General features: G+C 51.7%; 9 protein-coding genes across 9 annotated transcripts; 4 read left to right on the forward strand and 5 right to left on the reverse strand.

The window, feature by feature from the left end:
* Window positions 1–1,213: 1,213 nt before the first annotated feature.
* On the forward strand, window positions 1,214–2,511 carry J7T55_004307 (uncharacterized protein; the record flags this gene model as incomplete). Its single annotated transcript, XM_053131947.1, has 3 exons — window positions 1,214–1,418; window positions 1,482–2,318; window positions 2,462–2,511. 3 exons carry the CDS (start codon window positions 1,214–1,216, stop codon window positions 2,509–2,511), a joined length of 1,092 nt encoding a protein of 363 aa, XP_052989921.1.
* A 185-nt stretch (window positions 2,512–2,696) lies between these two features.
* Window positions 2,697–4,621, reverse strand: J7T55_004308 (uncharacterized protein; the record flags this gene model as incomplete). Its single annotated transcript, XM_053131948.1, has 3 exons — window positions 2,697–3,733; window positions 3,808–4,206; window positions 4,333–4,621. 3 exons carry the CDS (start codon window positions 4,619–4,621, stop codon window positions 2,697–2,699), a joined length of 1,725 nt encoding a protein of 574 aa, XP_052989922.1.
* A 433-nt stretch (window positions 4,622–5,054) lies between these two features.
* J7T55_004309 (uncharacterized protein) lies at window positions 5,055–5,979 on the forward strand (the record flags this gene model as incomplete). The annotated part of the gene is made up of 2 exons (XM_053131949.1): window positions 5,055–5,082; window positions 5,147–5,979. The coding sequence occupies 2 exons, from the start codon at window positions 5,055–5,057 to the stop codon at window positions 5,977–5,979; spliced, it is 861 nt and encodes a 286-aa protein (XP_052989923.1).
* A 974-nt stretch (window positions 5,980–6,953) lies between these two features.
* On the reverse strand, window positions 6,954–8,189 carry J7T55_004310 (uncharacterized protein; the record flags this gene model as incomplete). Its single annotated transcript, XM_053131950.1, has 1 exon — window positions 6,954–8,189. The coding sequence occupies one exon, from the start codon at window positions 8,187–8,189 to the stop codon at window positions 6,954–6,956; it is 1,236 nt and encodes a 411-aa protein (XP_052989924.1).
* A 1,839-nt stretch (window positions 8,190–10,028) lies between these two features.
* Window positions 10,029–10,460, reverse strand: J7T55_004311 (uncharacterized protein; the record flags this gene model as incomplete). The annotated part of the gene is made up of 1 exon (XM_053131951.1): window positions 10,029–10,460. One exon carries the CDS (start codon window positions 10,458–10,460, stop codon window positions 10,029–10,031), a length of 432 nt encoding a protein of 143 aa, XP_052989925.1.
* Window positions 10,461–11,874: 1,414 nt separating this feature from the next.
* Window positions 11,875–14,325, reverse strand: J7T55_004312 (uncharacterized protein; the record flags this gene model as incomplete). Its single annotated transcript, XM_053131952.1, has 4 exons — window positions 11,875–11,957; window positions 12,149–12,449; window positions 12,518–14,178; window positions 14,241–14,325. The coding sequence occupies 4 exons, from the start codon at window positions 14,323–14,325 to the stop codon at window positions 11,875–11,877; spliced, it is 2,130 nt and encodes a 709-aa protein (XP_052989926.1).
* Window positions 14,326–16,384: 2,059 nt separating this feature from the next.
* Window positions 16,385–17,074, forward strand: J7T55_004313 (uncharacterized protein; the record flags this gene model as incomplete). Its single annotated transcript, XM_053131953.1, has 1 exon — window positions 16,385–17,074. One exon carries the CDS (start codon window positions 16,385–16,387, stop codon window positions 17,072–17,074), a length of 690 nt encoding a protein of 229 aa, XP_052989927.1.
* A 2,086-nt stretch (window positions 17,075–19,160) lies between these two features.
* Window positions 19,161–20,129, forward strand: J7T55_004314 (uncharacterized protein; the record flags this gene model as incomplete). The annotated part of the gene is made up of 1 exon (XM_053131955.1): window positions 19,161–20,129. One exon carries the CDS (start codon window positions 19,161–19,163, stop codon window positions 20,127–20,129), a length of 969 nt encoding a protein of 322 aa, XP_052989928.1.
* Window positions 20,130–20,795: 666 nt separating this feature from the next.
* Window positions 20,796–21,790, reverse strand: J7T55_004315 (uncharacterized protein; the record flags this gene model as incomplete). The annotated part of the gene is made up of 2 exons (XM_053131956.1): window positions 20,796–20,874; window positions 20,970–21,790. The coding sequence occupies 2 exons, from the start codon at window positions 21,788–21,790 to the stop codon at window positions 20,796–20,798; spliced, it is 900 nt and encodes a 299-aa protein (XP_052989929.1).
* Window positions 21,791–21,941: the final 151 nt, after the last annotated feature.

Raw genomic sequence — 21,941 nt, forward strand, 5'->3', positions numbered from 1 at the left:
GAACCATCATGTTGGAACCAATTCAATGAGGCTCTCAAATTCTTTGATGACTTTTTGTATTCGAATAAAACTCATACTCAAAAAGGTCCACCCATAAAGAACAGTAAGTATATGGTCAAGATGCGGAATGTCTTTTCCTATGGGCTTCTCTGGCCAGTTTCGGACAAGCTCGAATTTTTGAATTCAGATTTTGGCGGTTGAGATCAAGATTGAATAGAGGTCCAAAAAGCCAATTCACCTTACTGAATTTTTCTGACTGCCATGTCTATCCTCTGATCAGCTTGATGGGCATCAAGATCTTTGAAAATGCTGGCGAAACATATTTATTTTGAAAGAAAAAAAAATCTGAGTGCTGATAGCGTTAGGACAACAAATAAACCTCACATGATCCAGCATTTACGCGTTTGGCAGCCTCTGAAGCAGTAGAAAAAGGCGGTAAGGCAGAAGTAGATAATGGAACTGAGAGATAGAAGGAAAAAAGAAAGGTCTCAAATGCTACCAGGTCACGAACAAGCAATCATTAGCTTCGAAGAAAGCAAGCGGGCACCTTATTGTGTAGCGCAGTCCACATGTGGGGCTAGAATCTTGGAAGTTCCCGATCACAGAGATCTAGAATGCTTAGCACTCGGAATTATTTCCAGCATGCTTCCAGACTATGTGGCATAGCTCGTGTAGACCACGGACGTAACACAAACCGCTTCTCACTTGTTGCGACTGATTACCCGTTTCGGATTCCCCAGCTCAGCTCACGTCGTCGACCTTTCAGCTGAGCAGGTCTGCGCTTGGCCCTTCTGTCTCGGATGATTGGCCGGAATGAGCCACCGCAACCGACTCCTTGCAGATCCTCCACATCCAGGGGTCCGACACCAGCTGAAGGTGTCCCAATTCCGCCCAATGGCGGTGTAAATCGGCGTTCTAGACGCCCCATGTGGCGCCGGAGATCGCCCTGACCTTTCCCTTGCTAGGTAGATTTATGCTAGTTTAATTCCTACTGCAGAGCCTCATCCGCCCAATGTCCGCCATCTCGTGATTGTCAACCAGGATTGCCGCTTTTGAGTACCCCGCGAGTATATAGAGTGTGGATGTGGCCGCGAGCTTCTTTTCGGTTGCTCGTGGATGATCGTAAACTAGAAGGATGAGAGCAAATTCATAAAATCAAGTCAAATACAATCTTGAACACAACAATTGCTGTATTTTGACAGGCATCACTTTCATGGAGCGAAGACTGGCCCCAACAGCGGATTTCGAGCCCCTGCCGGCATATGAATCTCACGACTCAGCTTTTCCTCCCGCCGTGGATCAATCGCTGCAGGAGGACAGCCCATCGACCCAGGCTGCTGACCAAATAAAGCAGGTGGTCGGGCTTCAAAAAGAAGCGACTGGATTGCTGTTTACAGAATTTGATATATTTCGACATGGTAGGTGAAAGCTGTGAAATGGAAAGAACAAGTCCGGAAATACTGAATGTGTTTATTTTGTAGCCATCACAGAACAGGACCAGACACTGCTCACCGAAAAGTTGAGGCCACTGCACTCTCACGAATACAAAGTTCCATTTTCAACGTCGCCTCCGGATGTTGAATACCTTGCTCAGATCTGCCTCAGCTGGATCCTCAGCGAGGACGTCTCGAACCAAGAGACAAGCTTCGTAACCCAACTCACCAGCCATGCTTTGGGCCAGGCCCTCGGATGCAGCTTGGATCGCACGATGGTGTCGACATTTCAGGATTTCGTGCTCGCCACAACCCTCGCCTATACGGCTTGGCGTGACCAAAGAAATCCATCGCAGAGGCTATCAGTCCATGACCTGCACCGAACGAGTTACTTGACCGGCTCGTCCCTGCTCCAAATGCTTGACCAGCAACTCGACCCAGAGACCCTGGGTAAAGCCTCAAGACCAACGCTTCAGGCACTGTTTCTCGTCCTCTTTGGCACAACACTTGGGGTGGCCTACACCACACAAGTTGGTGGCCGGCCATCAACAGATTCGGCGGACTGGATCGGCAAAGTCCTTTCAGAAAGCCCGACCCTCTATATCACCATGAAAGAACATCTCTGCCACCTCCTCGCCGACAAGCTGGTCCTCTTGGCGAATCTTCTCTGGGACAGGGTCGACACGGAGGCCGCACGCACATGTATTCTCGATGGATGTCTCATGGGCCGATGGAACCGATCAGGACGATGGGTTTGGGGTAACCCGATGCCTCACTACATCTTTCCGCCTAGAGACCAATCTTTGAGCTGGCTCGTGCAGCGCCCGGGTGGAATGTTCCAGCCTATGCCGCAGGCCGCGATTATGCGGTGCCCTGAGATCCTCGGTCCGTTGATGCCAAGGATGGATGCAGCAGATAGGGGGAAAAGAAGGTCAATGATGGTGGTCGGCCCAACATCGCATGGGCAGCAGATGTATGCTCGGATGAGGACACACACTGGATCTGATGGACCGTCTCTTTTCGTATAGGATGGGTCTTCCCCTCAAAAAGGACAGAATGGCTAACGGCGAATGCTTGAAACGGCGTTAAAGTGAGGCTGCAAGGGTAGGGTGGAGTCCTACAAAATTGTAAATGTGAGGGCAGGTATTGGAAAATGTGCTTCGAACCCCTGTTCGTGGTATCTCCTGTCCATAGAATTCAGGTTGCCTGAGTTCGGGTTCTGATCTTACAACAACAATATATTGCATCAGGTATTTATGTTGTCTATCCCTTGCTTTCCACCGTTGGCGCCTGTGTAGTTTTACCTCTTCCGAGTAAGCTGGCTAAACGAGTACCCAAGCGCGCGTTCAGCTTGTTCTTCAGCCTGGTGAGAGTGACCTCAGGCCCTTCGTCCGCAGCGACGAACCTCCGGACCAGAAGATTGAACATGCCCCCAAAAGCTAGTGCTATAGCCGTCGAAGTGAAAATAATGACATTGTAAGGCATGCTGAAATCTGGGGTGGGGAGATTGAGTAGCAACGCCGTAGTCCGAAGGTTCGAGGTCGACTTGTCGCTACTTAGAATGGTGATGACTGCACCAGCTACATCAAAACCTCTGTTGGCATCGGGTGGGTATTCTGTGTACCGCAGAATCGACTTCTCGAAGTCATAGGTCAAAAATACTGTGGACCGAGGCGGGATACGAAGCTTCACTTCCAGTTGCGTGCCTCGTTCCCGATCGAGGGCCGGCCTGTAAAATATGTCCTGTATGACATCTTGTTGCTTGCCGCTGGAGGAATCCAGAACTCGGGCCTCTAGAGTATGCAAGTAGATTCGCATGAACCACGGAAGCGACTCCATGTAGACAAACTTGACGTCCTCAGTGTCGCTGGGATTTGTGAGGATAGTCTGGACGCCTCCTCGTTCTTGACCGTGCCCAGTTAGACTGCGCTCAGCGTAAAGTGGGGGAATGTCCGGTTGAACGTATTCTTCAGCATGGACCTGGGCATTCTCGCCTTCTCTCTCGATTGGAGGCAAGATGAGATCGATCGTGCTCTCCGGGCTCGCGCTATAGCAGCGTTTCTGCTCATTGCTGTTTCTGAACTCGTTGACGCCTTCAGTGACCCAGACCGGTCTACTTTCTGGCACTTCCAAGCATACGGGAGCTACCTCAGCATCAGCCAACGGGCATGATCCCTGAATGGGCTTGCCGAATATTTTAGAGATGGACCAGTCCTGGCCTATGCTGTACTCGACGGGGAAGCAGGTATCCTCTGAGTGGTACTCTTTGGAAGTGTTGCATTTGAGCTCATGGCCAGGAACTGGGCGTGGGATTGGGTTGTCTGTGGTTTTGTCAATGACAAGCCTCAAGTGCCGGGCAAGCTTCGTGACGAACCTCTAGGTCTCTTGGACCGCTCTATGTCAAGGACCATGTCAATAGACTGATCAATCTCAAGCACACACTCGCCGCCCTCAGGGCAGACTGGTCGCACATCGATAGCCATACTCTGCCATGAGGAGTCAAACAATTTGTGTCCGTCAAGGAGACTAGCGATGCCGGCCTTTCCCTTGCATGGAAGCAGCTTCAGGAAAGGCGTCAAGTTCTCCGTGCATACAACTTCTCGAGGAAGTGTTCCGTGCAGCAGATGTAGATTCGATACCACGGCATCGGAGTGGTCGCCTTCGAGCTGGAAGGACATACTCGGCCGTATTGTCCGTGTTCCGTCGATGAAGTTCAGCGAGGCACAGAAGAGGCCCGACAGCGCGTTCGTCAAGGTCAACCACTTGCTGTCAGCTCTGCGGCAATCGGTTAGCAGCTGAATCCACTTGCAAATCATGAGTCTGATCTAGCTGTACTCTTCTTCTGTGTCCGCATTAAGCCATGCCCATAGCTCAACTCCCGTCCCTCCCTCTCTCGTACCGCCCCATGGCCGGACGCCCCAGCTCTCAGCGTCCCATCTCCCTAGGCTGAAGCGTAGATGAAGTTCTTTTGTGCCAGAATATTCCAGTATTTGGGCGAGAGATCGCGGGAAGAATCGAAAGTTGTGCGCCTCGAACTCGGAAAGGGTTGTGTTGGACCGGAAGTTGAAGCTCGCCAGTAGGGCGGACAGAGGCAACGGCTTCAGAACGAGCTGTTCATGGTAGTCGGACGCAGCGATGGGTATCACAAGAGAAATCAGGAAATAAAGAAAGGAGGTGATGTGCCGCATGATGGCTATGGTCCATCCATTTGAAGCTGGGTGCGGTTCCTGGTTGAACTATTCTCAAGCCCGCTCTGTCGAGAGCTGCCGCTGATGACAACTAGCTCTCCTGGATCCTGGGTGAGCAAGGGTGCTGACAGGCGAGGGATGCAGGGGCCGCTAGCAGTAGATCACAGCTGTCACGGCAGCCATTGGGCACCTGGGCTGAATAAGGTTTGGTCGTTGTTCAGAGGTGCTAAGATGCCTGCCGGCGCAAGAAATTCTGCCGAGCTCCCAGGCGCCAGCCGATCGCATCTCCCCAATTCGTCCTCAGTCCTGCGCAACAAGAACGAGTAGTTTGCTCGACTTCGCAATTTCGAATATCATATATTCTCTGACTTGATCACATTTGTTTGGAGTAGATTTGTGGAGGGACCGAACAGGAAAGATCACATAGCCCACCATGGCAGCAGAGCAAAGAAAGCTGCTCGGTATGCAAGCCCCCCTCCCCTTCTAACACGCAAGTAGGCTCAGACGAGACTGACACTATCATAGAGCAGCTCATGGGTGGTGGCATGGCAGCTAGGTCATCCCAGATCTCCCTGACCGACCCCAAAGCGTGCCGCTCCTACATTGCCGGGACTTGCCCTCACGACCTCTTCACCAACACAAAGCAAGACCTCGGCCCTTGCCCAAAAGTGCACTCAGAAGCCCTGAAGGCCGAGTTCGAGGCGCTTCCCGAGCCCGAACGAAAGCGCTACGGTTTCGAGCACGACTACATGCGCGACCTGCAAAAATACATCGACGAATGTAACAGGCGAATCGACGTCGCCCAGCGGCGGCTGGAGAAGACGCCCGACGAGATCCGCCAGACCAACGTGCTCCTCAAGTCCATCTCCGACTTCTCCGCGACGATCAACAACGGCCTGCTTGAGGTGGAGATCCTGGGCGCGCTGGGTGAGGTGGGCCGCTCGTACGACGAGTTCTTCAAGGTCCGGCAGGCCCAGCAGCAAAAGCTCGAGCGCGAGAAGGAGCTCAAGGCGCTTAGCGACACCTCTGGCCCGTCGGGCCACCAGAAGCTACAAGTCTGTGACGTCTGCGGCGCGTACCTCTCCCGGTTAGACAACGACCGTAGGCTGGCGGATCACTTTTATGGGAAGATGCATCTGGGGTACGCACAGATGCGCAAGACGTTCGACAGCTTCCCCAAAGAGATGAGGGGGAGGCCGAGGCCGATGCCGATGGGAGATGGCGGTGATATGGAAATGGGAGGCGTACCGACTGGACCAGGAGGTGGTGGAGACTGGGGTCGGGGGCCCAGAGGCCCGAGGGGTGGCGGAGGCGGCTACAGAGGGGGTCGGGGAAGAGGCTATCGTGGCGGTTGGTAAGGCGCCGCCCGGACGAGCATGTCATCCACGACTTCGACTCAAATTAGTCGGACGTACCCTACGGCTTGTGTCGGTAACGCGGCGGGTACCTCTGAGATGCACGGCATCCAGCAGCATCACTGCGAAGTGTTTCCTTTCAGTTCCGGAACCTATTATCATTATGCGCCAGGGGGCACTACATATCAGCCTGGTCGATGAACGAGCAGGAGAACCGAGGGGATAGAATAATCCGCGGTGGACGATGAAGAGGCATTAAGCGCCAAGGACGTGCTTTGTCCAGTGCGTGGCGTTGCGCTTGCTCCGGTGTTGGAGGCGTTATGGATCTGTACGGACGGGGAAAATCGAGAGTTGTTTTTGCCTTGCATAAATTTGATACCAACAAGAGATCAGGGTCCATGCCTCTATCAGGTCGTCAATCAACCCCGGTCAATGAGTGCTCCAATCATGAGAATCAACGTGAAAGAACAGCCATGAAACAAAACATTTTAGATCGGAATAGAAGACAGCAGGTTTATGATCTGTCAAAGCACGCTTCACCAGTACGGACCCACAAGAAGTGGTCGAGGACAGATTCATATTCAGATGTCCTTGACATCGACTTTCATCTACTCAACCATCCCACTTTTTTGTATGCGCTCTTGTTGCTTTGGTATCCTGAATTCATTTCTTCATAATCGCTGCGGCACCTGGGCGTCCGCATGGGACTACGCCAAATACGCGTCTGCTCATGACACTTCTAAATATAATTGACCAAGTTTCCCGACTGACCTCCAAGCACTCAAAGTTGGACTTTGTACAATGCCTCACAATTTGTTGACTAGTCATCTTCTGCGGAAGGTCTTGTACCTTGACCTGGGTCCTTGGCGGATGGGAGCTTTGAATGCCACTACGTATCGGCAGTGCCAAGGAGACTCTCGAGGTGAGCTGATCGAAAGTACTTGTAAGGTAGACAATCCCGCTGCTGCAAGTGCCGCCTAAGTTTTGGTCGCGGCGGCAGTCTTCGCATCCATGGCAGCCATTTCATCGTCCCATTGTCCGAGTGGTGACGTCGGCGAGTTGAGGTCCGTCTTGGCGACGGAGTCAGTCTTCTTGGTCGACGCTGAAGAGGAAGGCAAAGCAGGGAATTCTTCAGGCGTGAGGGCGGGCTCCTTCTTCGCTGCATGTGCCGCACCTTGGGGCGGTGGCGTGCCGGAGTAGTCGCCACGGCCTCCTCGTCCTCGTCCGCCTCTACCGCCCCTGCCTCCTCGTCCAGACATGAAATCCGAGTCTGAAGTCGAGTCGGCGAAGCGGCTGCCGGACAAGCCACCGCCCCTGCCACTCGCTGAGCCGCGAATTCCTCCATTCGCGCCCCTGAAGTTGGTTGTTCCCCGTCTTCGATCTTCTTCCTGTAGCCGCTCCTCCTTCCCCTGGTCCCAATTGCTCTCCCGGGCGCCCAAGGCATCGAGCTTCCTTTGCCTGTTCTTCTCGCGCTCGTCATCCATCTGCTTTTTATCAGTCGCCTCTCTCTTCCGGCGCTCGGCCTCTTCTTGCCGGCGCTTGCGCGATTCTGCAGAGGCCTTCTCCATGGCAATCGCGTGGGACTGCTGGTCTTCTTCCTCGCGCTTGAAACGGCGCGTCTTCTCCTCGTTCAGAATGCGCATTTTCTCCATTTTCTCGGCTAGCTCAGCCTCGGTGAGCTTGGTGCGTGGGTTTGCGCCGGATCCGGTGCGGGCGTCTGAGCCATGATTGGACTTGTGTTGCCGGGAGTCGTGCCTGGTCGAGGAGGGTGGTGCAGGGCTTGATGGACTAGGGGACACTGCCGCATGATTGTTGTGGTTGCTTTGGTTGTTGGCGCGGTGGTTGCGAGGCGCGCGTGGCGCTGAGGGTGGTGGTTGTTGGGCATGTCGTGATTGCATCAGTCCAGACTTGTGCGAGGGCGCCGAGGTAGCGGCAGCTGTCGCATTGGAAGCTGCCGTGCTGGAGGTTGTTTCAGTGGAAGCCGCAGCATTGTGGTCTGCTGAAATAGGAGCTGCTGCTTTGAGCGCTGCATCAGTCTCTACAGGCGTGGGTGCGGTCGAGGATGACTGGCTCGCAAGTGAGGGAGTCTCTTTAGCGACAGGAAGTGGCACTGGAGTAGGCTCAGTGTACACTTGAGGCTCTTCGTCGGCAACGGGCTCAAACTCGTCGGCGAAAAGGTCGTCGTCGGTTCTGCCGCCGAATTGGTCGTCCATGTTTGCTGTTTGCTTTTCCTGGATCGCAGGATTGGACCGAGGGGTAAACACACAAGGGAAGGTAAATAAGCTACTTTAGCAGTGTCCCTAATAACAGTGCGGAACGAACGAGCACGCCTAATGGGAAGGATGATGATATAAAATGCCAAGAATAGAGGGAATGCGTCTCAAAGGGCTAAGAGCTTGTGTGGTGGCGTGGGAGTGTTCCGTTTGTGTTCGTTTCTAGATCCTATCCAATTCCATTCCAACTACCATCCATGTCTCGAATCCGCGGGGCTGCTGAGTCAGCAGCTGTACCTTTGTACCCATGACGCTTCCCTCTGATGCGCCAAGATGGCATTAATGGACTGGAGAGTAAACTCACTTCCCTGGTCTCCTGCGTTGTGATTAATCTAGGTTAAACTCTTCTTAGAGTCGTGGAGCAACCTTGAGGTTGTTTTTTTACGTGCTCGGTACACCAGCATGCAACAGCCCATACCGGTATCAATTTACAACCGCAGTATCCACACTTTCATCATCTTGTCAGCCCGCTCACATGCGTGGCAACAGCCGTCCACAGCAATGCAAGTCTCGAAGCAATTGCTCCTGAGGACCTGGGCAATTCAGACATTGGTACTATAGTCAGCTGATAGTCGAAGCTATCAATTTGTTTCTCAGGCTGCTGTGAGACAGACAAAATCCCAAAAGCTTGGCTCTGGGCAACAGGTGTTTAGCACTCAATCTAGTTCTGGTGCCTTGGCCTCAATGGTTCTATAGCTACTAACATTATGTACTCTGAAAATGCGCCGAAAAAGATACTACATGCTCATCACCAGCTTTGCGAGCCTTGGCCTGGGTCAAGAACCGTTGAGGCGTGTGAGCCAGGTATGTTGACATGGGGTTCATATACACTTGACGACACATTTTCAAGCACTACCAATGCTATTCCCAAATATCAAGGGTCTCACTGGCTAGAAGAGGAGAAAATTATATACAGTTCAGTATACAATCATCAATATTACAACCAGCTGGCATACAAGCCGACAGAAACTCTTCAGATCACTCTTCAAGAGAATCAATTTAGGTTGCTACAGATTCTTCCAGTCAAATTATCCATAGTATTAATCAAGAAAAAAAGTTGTTGTCCAGCTTATTACTCTCATTAGCTATAATGATGTGTTCACAAGAAAAGATTAATCTATCTCTGTATTGTGTATTGTTGGTGCCCAACAGTTGGCCTGTCAAAGCCCACCTTGGCCGCTTGTCCTGGATGTGTAGCAGCGGCCTCTGTTGTCCAGCATCGTTTCTTGTGCCGCAACAAAACTGAGGCCGGCCCTTCACTATCGTAAGAGCATCCTGCTTCCCGCAGGCGTTCCTTTCTTTTGCGGAATGCTCTCGCGGCATCTCTTCAGCGATCCTCCTTCACTAGCCACTGTCCACGGTCATCCAAACGCTCGAGCGAGATGCGTTTAGCTCTCAGTCTTGGTTACCTGGATTTGCAGGCTCAAATGTCGTAGTTTGGCGACGGGTTGGTATGGCGGTTATCACAAACGTTTCGGAATGTCTCCCTCCTTCAATTTTCCAAAGCTTTGTTGCAATACCTCGATGGCGTGTTGGTATGTAGCTGGTGGCCTGACGCGTCCCGCGCGCCTCGCGTGCTTTTCAAGACCATGGCGTGATATTTTGTGCCAAGTGTCTGCTGTGATATCTGTTGCCAAATGTATCTGGGACCCATGGCCATGCAATCTGAATAGCGAGATTTTGCTGTTCGTACGGGTTTAGCTGGGTTCTCGAGTAGAACGGATGAAGAGCTTACCCAGGTACGTTCACTCTCCATGTCCACTCTCAATCGAAAGTCGTTCACACAGGATCCTTCCAAAGTCTGGGGCGGAGGTACCTCAGAAACTTCTCGGTCTGTTCCTGCATGCCAGGCAAGGCGATCCAGTTCTCGACCAACAAAGCCATCTCTTCTCGCGCATCCGTGTCCTGAGGAGCACCCTCAACGAGCTGTCTCAGCATGACGGTCTCGATCATGAGCTCGAAGTTTGCTTGCTCGCCGGTCTCGGGGTAGAGAAGGGCTTGAGTCTCTCGGTAATTGTCTTTGGCCGCCACGGCAAGCTGTTTGCGAACCAAGGCGTGGAGGCTACGAGCGGCTGTCATGTCGTTCTCGACCTGGCCCGTCACAATCCGCTGGATCAGCTTGAATGTGTTTTTGAAGGCGATGGGCCAGAAAAATGGCGTCTCGAGGTCTTCGACCATTGGCGTGTCTCGGATTTCCGGTAGCGGTTCCATAGTGACGAATCGTGGCGAACAGGGATTGAACGGTTCAGTTGATCAGATACGATTGAGGGTAGTCGTTGATCTTTGGTCGATCGCATCAACTTGCCCAGTTCTAGGGACTAGGAATTCATAAATTCAATACTCTGCTTGGCTTGTATAACAGTGTGGTGCATGTCATAACAGGATTTCAATGCTGCTTTATTGGGTGGGCTTGCTGTTCTTATTCACTGGCGAAACCGGGTGCAATCGCGGCCTCCAATATGACAGGGTCCCATTTTCCCACTGCTCATATAAGGCTTCAGTAGCCATTGTTTGATTGTGCTCGTTCATTATTAGAATAATGGTCGCCCGAGATGGAAACTGGGCCTGAAACGCTCGGGCTGACCGCTGATCTTTATTGAAATTGCGCCCCCAAGGGGAGCTTCCGGGAGCTTCCCCAGTGGGGATCGTGAAATACTAACCCGATAAGCTCCTGTCGCAATTTGAACCACTCTCGTCCAGATCCACAAAGTGAGAGCCGGGGAAATGACTACCGCAATACCATTTCACGGCTTTGTTCTCAGCACTGACTTTCCCAATGCGGAGCCTAATCGCTGGGACAGGGAGCCTTGGATACCCGGCTTTCTTTGATGAATGATTCCCGGAACACCCTGCGTCCGCCGGCACGGCGCCTTCATGTGATCGGGATGCAACTAGCTGCTCGATGGCGTATGAATTGACAGACGCAGTTAAAGTCACAGTTGGCATATTCTAAAAATCCTCCGATTGGAAGTATTGATCGTGTTCTTGTCGTGCCCTTAAGACCATCGCTAATGCACGCACTTGTAAACTCTGGGACGGTTAAGGAGACTACCGTAGGTGCGAAGGAAGCCCCTCCGAGCCCCGTCCTCATGACAGCAACTGAACACATAGAACTTGAAAACGGGGTTATAAATCATGCCACGTGATATCTCTTATTCCACCAACAGGTAATCGTACCTGACTGTTGCACTCAACTAAATTCACTGCGTCTGTCTCAAAATTAAGTCTGGGGATTTGTATGTACACTATCTGCTTCTCCTCTTTCATTTGAACATTTCCAAAGCTCTCGGGTATTGTTCTCCAACAAGGCTATTGTGACGTTTGCGAATATCTCAGCTTCTCAAGTTGATGTTCGTTGATAGCCCCATTTCGAGTCACTAGGACGAAAACCGGGAAGGTATCAAGGATTACACCATTTTGTTTACTTTCTAGACTACTTAGAAATACATCTAGTAACATGCATAGTTGTCTAGATCTGTATGCTCCCACATGGTATAATATCCTCGCCCTGCAAGGTTTGATGCACCTGATAGTCATCTTTTTCAGGATGGCGACGCCCCAGCGCCAAAGTACCCAGCACTTGTTGATTTCCCTGCTGCCAGCGCAGGGTTTGTAGAGCTTGGCCTCAGCAGGAAACTTCAGGCCTGCAGATGATGCTCAGTGAGGCTTCACACTGATCAGTTTCGACGGCGTCGTCTTTCCGTCTCTCTAGAGTCAATCAAATGACGGTCTCTGCTTGGGCACCAGGTGTCTTGCAGCGAAACTGCATTCCTCGAAGGGAAAGCCTAGCTTGGATAGCAACGATACCAAGACGCCAGCTAGGTCGCTACTTGTGATAGTAGGAAATCGTCATCCCAGACTATAGGGTCTGGTGTCGCTCCTCATTATATAGACCTCACCAATGAGGATCACGGAGCCGATGATCATGGCTATGGCGATGATAGGGAAGTTGACTCGGGCGAACTCGAGCTGCCGGACCTTGATGTTCTTCCTAGCCAAAATGTCCCGCCACAACATGCCAGCTAGCGATGCGCTGAAGGCGGTACTGAAGGCACCGTAATTAACACCCAGTGCCATGGCGTAAACGGTAGCCCAGAACATTCGATCAGAAATCGGAATGCCGTTCTCTTTGTGTATTTCTTCCCATGCCTGGATCACTCGGGATAGAAGAATGGTTGTGCCGATGTTAGTACCTGCGAACTGTTGTGAATCAGCATGAGTTTTGGGTTTCTTAGAAGCCATATCTTTTAGGAAAGGAAAGGACCTACGTTGCACAGAATGACGGACAGGAAGCCCATTCCACCTATCGCGCCGACCACTCCTGTCTTCTCCACCCAGTGATCCCATCCGTATGCAAAGACCGGCACCCATCCTTTAGTGACAAGTGCTTCCACGAGCACGAACATCGCAAAAGCAAATGGAACCAATGCAAATGGCAGGAGTGAGAGCACGGCAGTGGTAGTGGGAAAGGTCTCCTGGCACCAGCTGTGCGCGCCATCCGAGGCGGACGCAAGTGTGCGCGGGTGCGACTCATAGGCTGGGACCGTGGCCTCGTTTCTTTTCTCGCTCGTGGGTTCGAAGTTGCCGTTAGGTCCTCTGCCTAAGACACCATTTCCTGGTCCAGACTTCTCGTTGATCTCACCAGATCGGGCGGCCGTCGGCGCGATATCTGCACCCTGAACGCCGCGATCCTGATCTTGAGAAGGTGCCTTCTCGGAGTTCAATGCTGCAGAATTCGTGTCCTGGCTTGAGCTCAGGCGCTGATGCTGCCCTATGTCTCTATTGGCGGCTTGCTCTCTCAACAGTCGCTCAGCGCGCGCGGTCTCGGCTTCCTCCCGGCCTTTTCTTGCTATTTCACGGGTTTCCGCGCGATGGATCCAACCATAGGTGATGTCCCAACAGAACATTACGAATGCAGCTGGTAGTGTGACCCAGAAGACAGGGTGCTCCCCTGAGCCCGAGCTGACTGCGTTCAGGACCAGGACAGTGATGAGTGTGGCAGCCATTATGACGGCCCCGACTGCGGCGCTTGGCTTGTCCAGATATGGGTTCAGGATCTCTTCCAGCTCGAGAAGTTTCTTATCCTCGTCCTCCTGATCCTCCGGGTTGCCTCTGGCGTGTGGAATGTTCGGGTTGACCGGCTTCTTGGCCCGATGTTCCTCAGGCAACTCGTGCATCGTAATTGTTTTTGGGACCAAAGTGTCCTTGCGGAAAACGATATACAACAAACAAGGAAACAGCAAAATAGCTGTGAAGATAACAGGGACAATCATGTTGGCCGTGTACTCCACAAACTTGATCTGGAATGCACCGGCGAGCACGAGGTTGGTTGGATTAGAGGAGACAAGAATGGCAGAGGCGACGTTAGCGATAGCAAACTGAGTATGAATCCAAGCCCTTGGGTGCTCGATATTGCTCGAAACTCGTGTCATGTAGGCCAGAAAGGGCGTGCCGGAGAGAATGATGGGGTCATTCCCGATAAAGGTGCCGAGGGCGAAAAAGAAGGTATACAGGTAGAAGAATAATCTGTGCCCCGCCTTACCGCCCCATTGAAGAACCTTGAATGCCAAATATCTGATGAGACCTGAGGCATCGATGGAGATGGCGATGTACGCCAATGTGATGAAGAAGACCATGATGTCGATGGGGTTGATGTGGTGGGCGCCAATGGTCCCTGCAGCCACCTCTTCCCGACCGATGGCCAGTATAGCGAGCAGAAACAGGTCCGCTATGATGGGCGCAGTCAGAAAGTTGATGGGAAGCAGTAACCGAGTAAAGGTCTTGGGCTTCCCCAGAGCGTAGCCCTGCAGTCCATGCTGGGAGTCTTGTGGCGAGATGACGCGCAAGCGACGTAGAAGACGTGAGGTTCCCTCCACAAACACCCTAGGCAGGTAAATGGGAACGTCAAAAGGGAAGAGCACGGCAAGATCTGCGATAGAGTGGTCAGTCTCATGAGCATGTGTACGCTGAAGGGAGGGATTGTGTGCGCACTCGTCACGACAAAGACGATGAGAGTGACGATGGAGCGCCACTCTTTGATGTCATTGACGTCTAAACTGATAGCGGATTCCGACATATTGGCGTCTTGGGCCAAATGAGTGCAGCTTGCACCTGGACAGGGTCGCGGACATGAGGACTGGATGTGGACGAGGGCTGATGAGGCTTTTGTGAGAATTGCGATGAAGTCAGGTTCCAAGGTTCTAGGGCGTACAACCCTGACTTGGCAGAAGGAGGGTCCCTTTTAGCTGGCTGATCGGGCCGCAGGCAAGCGGCGGTGAATAGCCACGGAGCGTACCGAGACGATACTGTCTGCGTAAGAATGGCCGGCTGATGTGTGAGACTCATGAGTCGCTCAGCAACAATGTCCAGCGTAGACAATGCTAAGGCTCAACATTTTCTAGATGCAACGCTCTCTGCTTTGGCCTAGTTGAGTTGGCACATAGACTATGTAGCAACGGACCAGTCGCGCAAGCATGCCGGGCCCGGTGGCGGCGGAAATCGGACAATGATCCCTCGTTTCAGCGGCTACTCCCGTATAGCATCCGCCTCGGGCTACGCACATAGGGATGCCCAGGCGCCCAGAGATTGTTCAAACGTTGAAGGTGAGGTTGTTCTAGCCGTTGGCCATGCGGCCGGCGGGCCCTGTCACTTGTAGGCCGACGGCGATCCACACCGCCCCGGATCTTGGCATCGCAGCGCGGTAGACCGGCGCTTCTCCGGGCTAGGCCTGCGGGCATCTGCATGGTCCTGTACAGCATCACCACGTGTATAGGGGACCATCATTGTTACAGCAGGTCGTAGCACCATACCTGGGCGCTTATGCGCGCTACAGCGCCAAGGTCCTTGAGCTCTATCGGGCACGTATGTGCTTTCTCCTACGATACGTACACATGCGTCATTGTTATAATTTTAGCAATCACGTCTATCTTACTTGGCCGGGTTTCCATGCATACTCTATACGAGGTTGTTCTTGATACCGAGCGAGAACTCAATTCTTTACATCTTGCTTAAAGAAGTCGAGAGACATCTAATCGAGACGTGTAATGTCTGTGATGCTCAATCGAGCACCAAAGCCTCATGTGCCTAGAAAGTTTGAAAAACCTTGAAGTCTGTGAGCCGGGTCAACCGCATCCCAAGATTCATTGGCAGGGGCAAGATGCTTATGAATGGTGAAAGCCACCGGTACCTGGTATTGAGCTGACACGTACAATTTTCGTATTCCCGCTAGTTTGCAACCTTCTTGGATGTTGAGTATGCGAAATCCAATTTGTCTTGGTCAAGGACCGATGCCTCTGACAAGCCTCCGTCTACATCGCAGGAACCTATCATTGAAAAGAAATGTCAAGCCCGCAGCATAGGACGTGTAGTAATTGTATCTGATTGTATAGACACTCCAAAAGTAATCTGCATCTACAGTGAGAAGCAATCTTACAATTATACGCGTTGCGGAGAAGTAAGATCTATAGCTGGATTACTCCATACGCACAGTGGCGCCCCTAAGACCTTATTTACGATCCACCCGCTTTACGAGACCGTCAAAATGCACTTATTAGATCTCCTTTGATACTGCGATTCGCTCAACAGGGGTCGAGCACGCTGCGCAATTAGATTTCTCGGGTCTGACCAACATGTGCTCAACCTGTGTGAGGGTCGCATGTTGAGGATGGAAAACATATTCAATAGATAGTGGCTGGCTGCCTAGGCGGCAGCAAAAGGGTAACGACTCCATTTGAATCCTCACTGGAAAGCTGAACATTCAGTAGTAATTGCCACTTTTCAAGGTCGCGATCCAGGGCCTACTATGGCGCCGGTGGCACCTAAAACGCCTAGTTCGTCGAAAGTGCTCAATCTTTGGTGTCCGCCCACAATGCTCTCATGATTCGACTGTGTCTACCTGCCTTCTTTACACCATCTCACTGGCTTCTTGAATCGCAGCACTGCATAAAACACATCTGCTGAGCACCCATACGAGCACCTATACACACATCACCATCCTTCAAACCAACGCCCCAACTTTTAACTCTCTAAGAAATTTTGTACCTCTATCGAATCTTAGACACCAATTCCCACCCACTTCTCGCTGTCGCTGACTCTCGCCGCCAGTTGCCCACAATCGCATCGCCCACCACCTCACCATGTCTTTATGTGATCATCTCGTCGAATCCTTCGCCCGGCTCACTTTTACAATCATGACATATGTAATGTTCGTGGTTGTTGGTGAAATCATCGCCGCACACCAGAATGGAATCTTGCGCAGAAGTCGGCAGCTCCAAGCCTTCCTCCATCTTCCGACGTGCACACATATCTTTTCCGAAGCCGATACCCAGATTCACCCAGACAACATCAAAGCTTCAGCCATCGCTCTCTCGTTTACTATCCTGTTCGTTACCGCAGGAATGCTGGATGCACTCATAGATGGCCCGATACAGACTCTCGATCGGCCCTGGGTGGCGTGCGGCGTGATTGCTGTAATGGCCACCCCGGGCTTAGTACTCTGGCTCCATCTCGCGTTGACGTGTCGGCGCCGGCAGAGGAACAGAAGGGCTGTGGCGTGGGATATTGAGGACGTTGGCACAGATTTCCCCGCGATAACACGCGGTGTGGACAAAAACGAGAACACAGCACTCCTATCCTCGGAAAGAGAGCCAAAAGCCAGCGAGGAGGACAAGGTGCAGGCGGGAGACGACCAGTTGAGACAGGATGGCCCGTCGAAGGAAGAAGTTGGCACAGCTGATAAATCCAGCCAGAGAGATGGTCACAGCAATGCAAATGTGCTAAGAGTCCCATGGAAAGATTCAGAGTTCCCCAGCATATTTGTGCTCTAGGAACAGGATATGGGAAGATAGAGGCTGCACTTGAAGGCCATCTTATCTCTAAGGGGCTTTACTGCGGATACGGTCATCACTGCGAGTTATATTCACAATGGGCCCAACATGGGCAATCCTTAATTAGCACATAGCCAAAAAGCATTAGAGCAAAGCACAGGGACTCAACACATACTTCATCCAAGCTGTGATAGTTCTACAGATATATGATATTCTGGCTTCCTTGATTGAGTTAAAATGGGTCCCTCAGATTCGAAACGCCCCTCATTTTGATCAACATTGCCATTAAAACTTACTCTTTCCAAGCGTTATCGACAGCTGAGCCGGCGAGATTTAGCTGGTTCTGGAGATGGCCAGCTATAGCCTACGGCCTACGCTGGTTGTCGGATTATAGCTAAAGGTAGACGCTCAAGGGTGACATCCACTGTACGTTTTGGACCTTTCAATCGGCAAGTTCACCTGAGAGGGTGGGTGTGCTCAGGCGACACCATCCTCTTTCACCCAATCCACAATTCAAAGCAGGCCCATTCAGACGCGGTGCTATAAGCAGCTTTCGAGGGCAATCTGATGTCTGGGGCGACTGTAGAGGCAGTATGACATATTGAAATACTGGACAATTCCGCAGCTCTAGAGTTCCAAGCTGAGCATGTATCCGGATCTGTCGTCAAAGTGCTGTGCGGCACATCAGAGACGGTTACCACTCACATGAAATTCCAGGGCTTTCAGCTTTCAGATCAGCTTGAGAAAACCCACAGATCTTCGCAACGAGAGAATGATGGTCGGAGCTTTAAGTGGATCTGTCAAACGCTAGGCGTCCCAGCAGCGGAACTCTTCGAAGAATGTCAGGGCCATATGTGCCACCTGCCAGACTCTCGGCAGTTCCTTCAGAGCAAATCCAGTCTACCACAGGGCAGGGCACTTTAAAATCCAGTCCACGAATGTCAAGGCCGCGCCATGCCGAATCCACTTTGTAGATTGGGATCACGAGCTGGAAGGGTTTCTGCATTTATCATTTGCGGATCCGAAAACGGTGGGACATCGCCGGGAAATCTAGATGCGAAGGCCGCTCGATAAGGCCAGGGGCAATGTGAACTTGAAGCGCTAATGGGATGGAAGAAAGAAAAATTCCGTAGTATGCGAAAACAGGTGATACTGGCTGACTGGTCAGACATATCGTGGTCCTGCGCCCACAGGGCAGCTGAACTGCATGATGGCTCAGACTAATTTGACCATAGAGGCGGCGATCCAGACCTTGCTGCCCATCGAGACCAGAGAATGTCTTGAGGTAAGATTAATCATAAGCCCCACATCTGGATTGTGTCTGTCTTCGGAGACAATCCGGATATAAACTTGAGCTGTGAAAATGTCATCTGGCAGATATATATCTTGTCGGTACACGTCGAGTCTTGATACATCGACAGGCGGTTTCAATGATCGTTTCCCTTCTCTGATTCGGTATCTTGAGCAAATTGTCAGAGAGATCCTTCCCAAACCAAGCCATGACGCGAGTCCGAGGGACCGGGGCTGGCCCGTAGCGGTTTAGCACACTATTGGATCGACGCCCAACCTGCGGAGCATGGCGCCATGCAGGTCGCTGTGGAGCCGCATGCATATGACAGAAATGTGGGATCAGTGGATGCTGATCTTGGTGTGACCCTAATATTCCCGGTAGCAGTCGTCTTGGACGCTGGATCCCTCTGCCCCAGCCATACTGTCTGCCTGTCCGACTTCTTGGGCTCGCCAGCGATAATTCGGAAGCGAGGTCCGCCCGAGGCGATGGCCCATCTAAAAAGCAGGCTGTAGGAGCAGAATCTGGCTTGACTGACTAAATGGGTCCAAAAAGGGGTCGATTCGTCAGTGGAGACACCACGCCCTGGCAGGGTTGGGAACCAGCATTCGAACGGCAGGCTACCTAGGTAGCATCAAGGGCAAAACATATACATCTTAAACCGTTGTCGATCCCCACCGCTTTACATCCTCCTTTGTTTCTTGGTTCTTGCTGCTTTCTTCAACCCGTCATGCCACAAGAGCCACAGCTCTGAGGTGCCTCGCCCCTAGACTACTTGTGAACGCCTGATTATTCACGATGGATGGACCGTTGACCCCGAGTACTTTTGTTGAGGTGCCGTCACCCACGATTGTGAAGCCCCTCAGCAGAGGTCATGCGTCTCTATCCACCAGCTCAAGCAGCAGCTCCAACTCAAGCAAAGACGCCGAAGTCGAATTGGACCCGGAAGAGGAAACACTTCTCCTGGTGTGGTACCTCCGCGTGAGGGATGCGGCGTCTGAAAACCCGATTCTCAAAGATGACTATGCTTCTGCATTAATGCAAAGAATGAACTTCGACCTGTCACGGAGTCTATTCCAACTGGACCAGACATACATACAGTACATCTGCGGGAGGGCAAAGCAGATCGACGGATGGGCGCAAGATTTTCTGGATCGCCACCAGTATGAGGATGTCCTCGTACTTCAGCTCGCATGCGGTCTGGACAGCAGATGTCAGCGCCTTAGACATGGAAAGGAAGTGAAATGGATTGACGTGGACCGACCCAGGGTGACCGGATTAAGAAAACGACTCATGCCGGATGCAGGTTGCGAAGATTACGCTCTTGTGACAGCAAATGTTGCGGACGAAGACGACTCTTGGCTAAACGAAATACCGAACGACCGGCCGACATTGATCATAATGGAAGGTCTTCTCTACTATCTTGAACCTGAAGAAGGCATACGATTAATCCAACGACTTCTTGGTCATTTCAAACACGGCAATATTGCGTGCGACACGATTGGCTCTATAACCGTGGTATTTACATCGCTTTTGGAAGCATTCCGCAACAGCGAGGCCCGGATGAGATGGGGGATTGATGACGCGAATGATATTAGAAAGTTGGACAGACGTTTGGTATTGAGGCACAGGGTATTTGCTCACGACTTCATGGGTACGGGATGGTTTGGGAAACGATATCCTCCAATGTTTGGCGGATGGACACCACTTATCTCACTGCTGCCGTCATTCAAGAAGAATGGACAATTCCTACATTTTGAATTTTAGTCATTGGGTCTGTGTCATTCAATACATGGCGAAATATGGGAAGGGTCTTGTTTGTTATGTTTTTCTCAACGGGTGGCCGGCCGTTATGCTGCTGCAGGACTATGGAAGGGGACATCTGGATCATCGGCGCAGTAATGTAAAGTCACGGACGGGTTCAATTGCAGGTAGCATCAGCATAGAGCATATAGCGAAATGATTTTTGTTTAAAGAATTGAAATTGGACTATTGAGCTGCCATTGGACAAGTCGAATACTGGAACACTGTGACAAGCTTGCAATTATGGCAATGAAGACTTCATACAGTTCTGACCGTACCCTCAGCAACTTTGACTAGTGATATTGAGCTCCAAACTATAATTTATGTCTGCTTCAATAATCGTCATATCATCCGAGGCTTCTCTGGAGCCGCTAGTTCTGTGTGTACGGTTCGAAAGTCCACATTGACATGCAGTAAACGGACTGGTAAACAATTCAATCAGCCGAATACCCTTAGAGACGTCCTTGTGTGTTGTAAAACAACAAGTACAATGGTTGACGAGGACGCGTACGGCAGGAACAGACGCAGCCACTGTTAACATTTGAATGCAACCCCAGACATGCACATGATGATTGAAGATGCCTCGTAGGCTCGATTGTTGCCTTAAAGAGCCACATTAAGCTGGATTGCTCAATTGCCATTTGCGCTTGAAAAGCCTGAATTGGGCTTGGCTTTGAAACCAACGACCTCCACATTCTCGATCTGATTGCTGTTGAGGAAACCGCAATGCTATCACTTCCAATGTCAAATCTCCACCCCCATATCTATTTCAAACCTATGATTTCTGCTTGGAGCGCAACATACCACGCATCGTCATCTTTGCCCCATTTTTCCAGCGCCTCTCTTGTCTCCTTGATCTCTTTGTCCGTGATTCCCACACGATCCCAGCTATCTCTGAACGGATCACCCGGCTTCAACTTGCCTATGCCCGCAGTCACGAACCAGTCTCTCGTCTTCTTGCCCGCGTGAACGGTCGTGCCGGCCCCGATCTTGACCTTGCCTGCGGCGGCGTCGAAGCCGACCTCACGAAACAGCGCAGGCATATCGCCGCCGGGTAAACAGGCGCCTGCCTCACCGTATCGCAATGCCTTGACCATGTTGCCCGCCCAGAGCCGATCGAGGTCGTAAGTCCTGGGGTAGAAGTGCAGCTCGGCGGCGTCGCGCGAGGCGAGGATGCCTCCTGGTTTCAGGACGCGGCGCATTTCACTCAAGGCCCGCACACGCATGTCGTGGGTAGCGAGGTGCGGGAAAAGCTGCGAGTTGAAGACTACATCAAAGGTGTCGTCTGGAAAGGGAAGTCCGGTAAGGAGGTCTGCTCTTTGGAATGTGATGGGCGGCAGGGGTCGGGATGTCTCCATCGATTTCTCTCTGGCTCTGCTGACCGTCTCTCGGGCTTTCTCAAGGACCTCATCTGAGATGTCGACGCCGATGACTGAGCCTGCTGTAGCAATGACTCCAAATCCGACGGTGATGGTTCCCGGGCCACAACCCACGTCTAGTATGTGATCGGTAGCTCGCAAGTGAGGCACCAAGAAGCTGGCGTCTGACTCAATTGTCCGTGAGGCATGGCTTGAGACAGTGGCTTCAGAATAGCCTTGAGTATAGTTTGTCTGCTCCGAGGCCATGATGTAGTTCAATGTTCTTTGAAGGAAAATGGTATTGCAGGTGCAAGGGTCAGTGAGCCTCAGTAGATGAGAGGCAGGGAGGAAATGTATATTGTGCCACAGTGTATCAATTGACGTTGATCAAAGATTGGCAGCGCAAACGAAGCTCTGA

Source organism: Diaporthe amygdali (genome assembly GCF_026229845.1).
Source record: "Diaporthe amygdali strain CAA958 chromosome Unknown NODE_29_length_634662_cov_65_424859, whole genome shotgun sequence".
NCBI classification, from domain to species: Eukaryota; Fungi; Ascomycota; class Sordariomycetes; order Diaporthales; family Diaporthaceae; genus Diaporthe; species Diaporthe amygdali.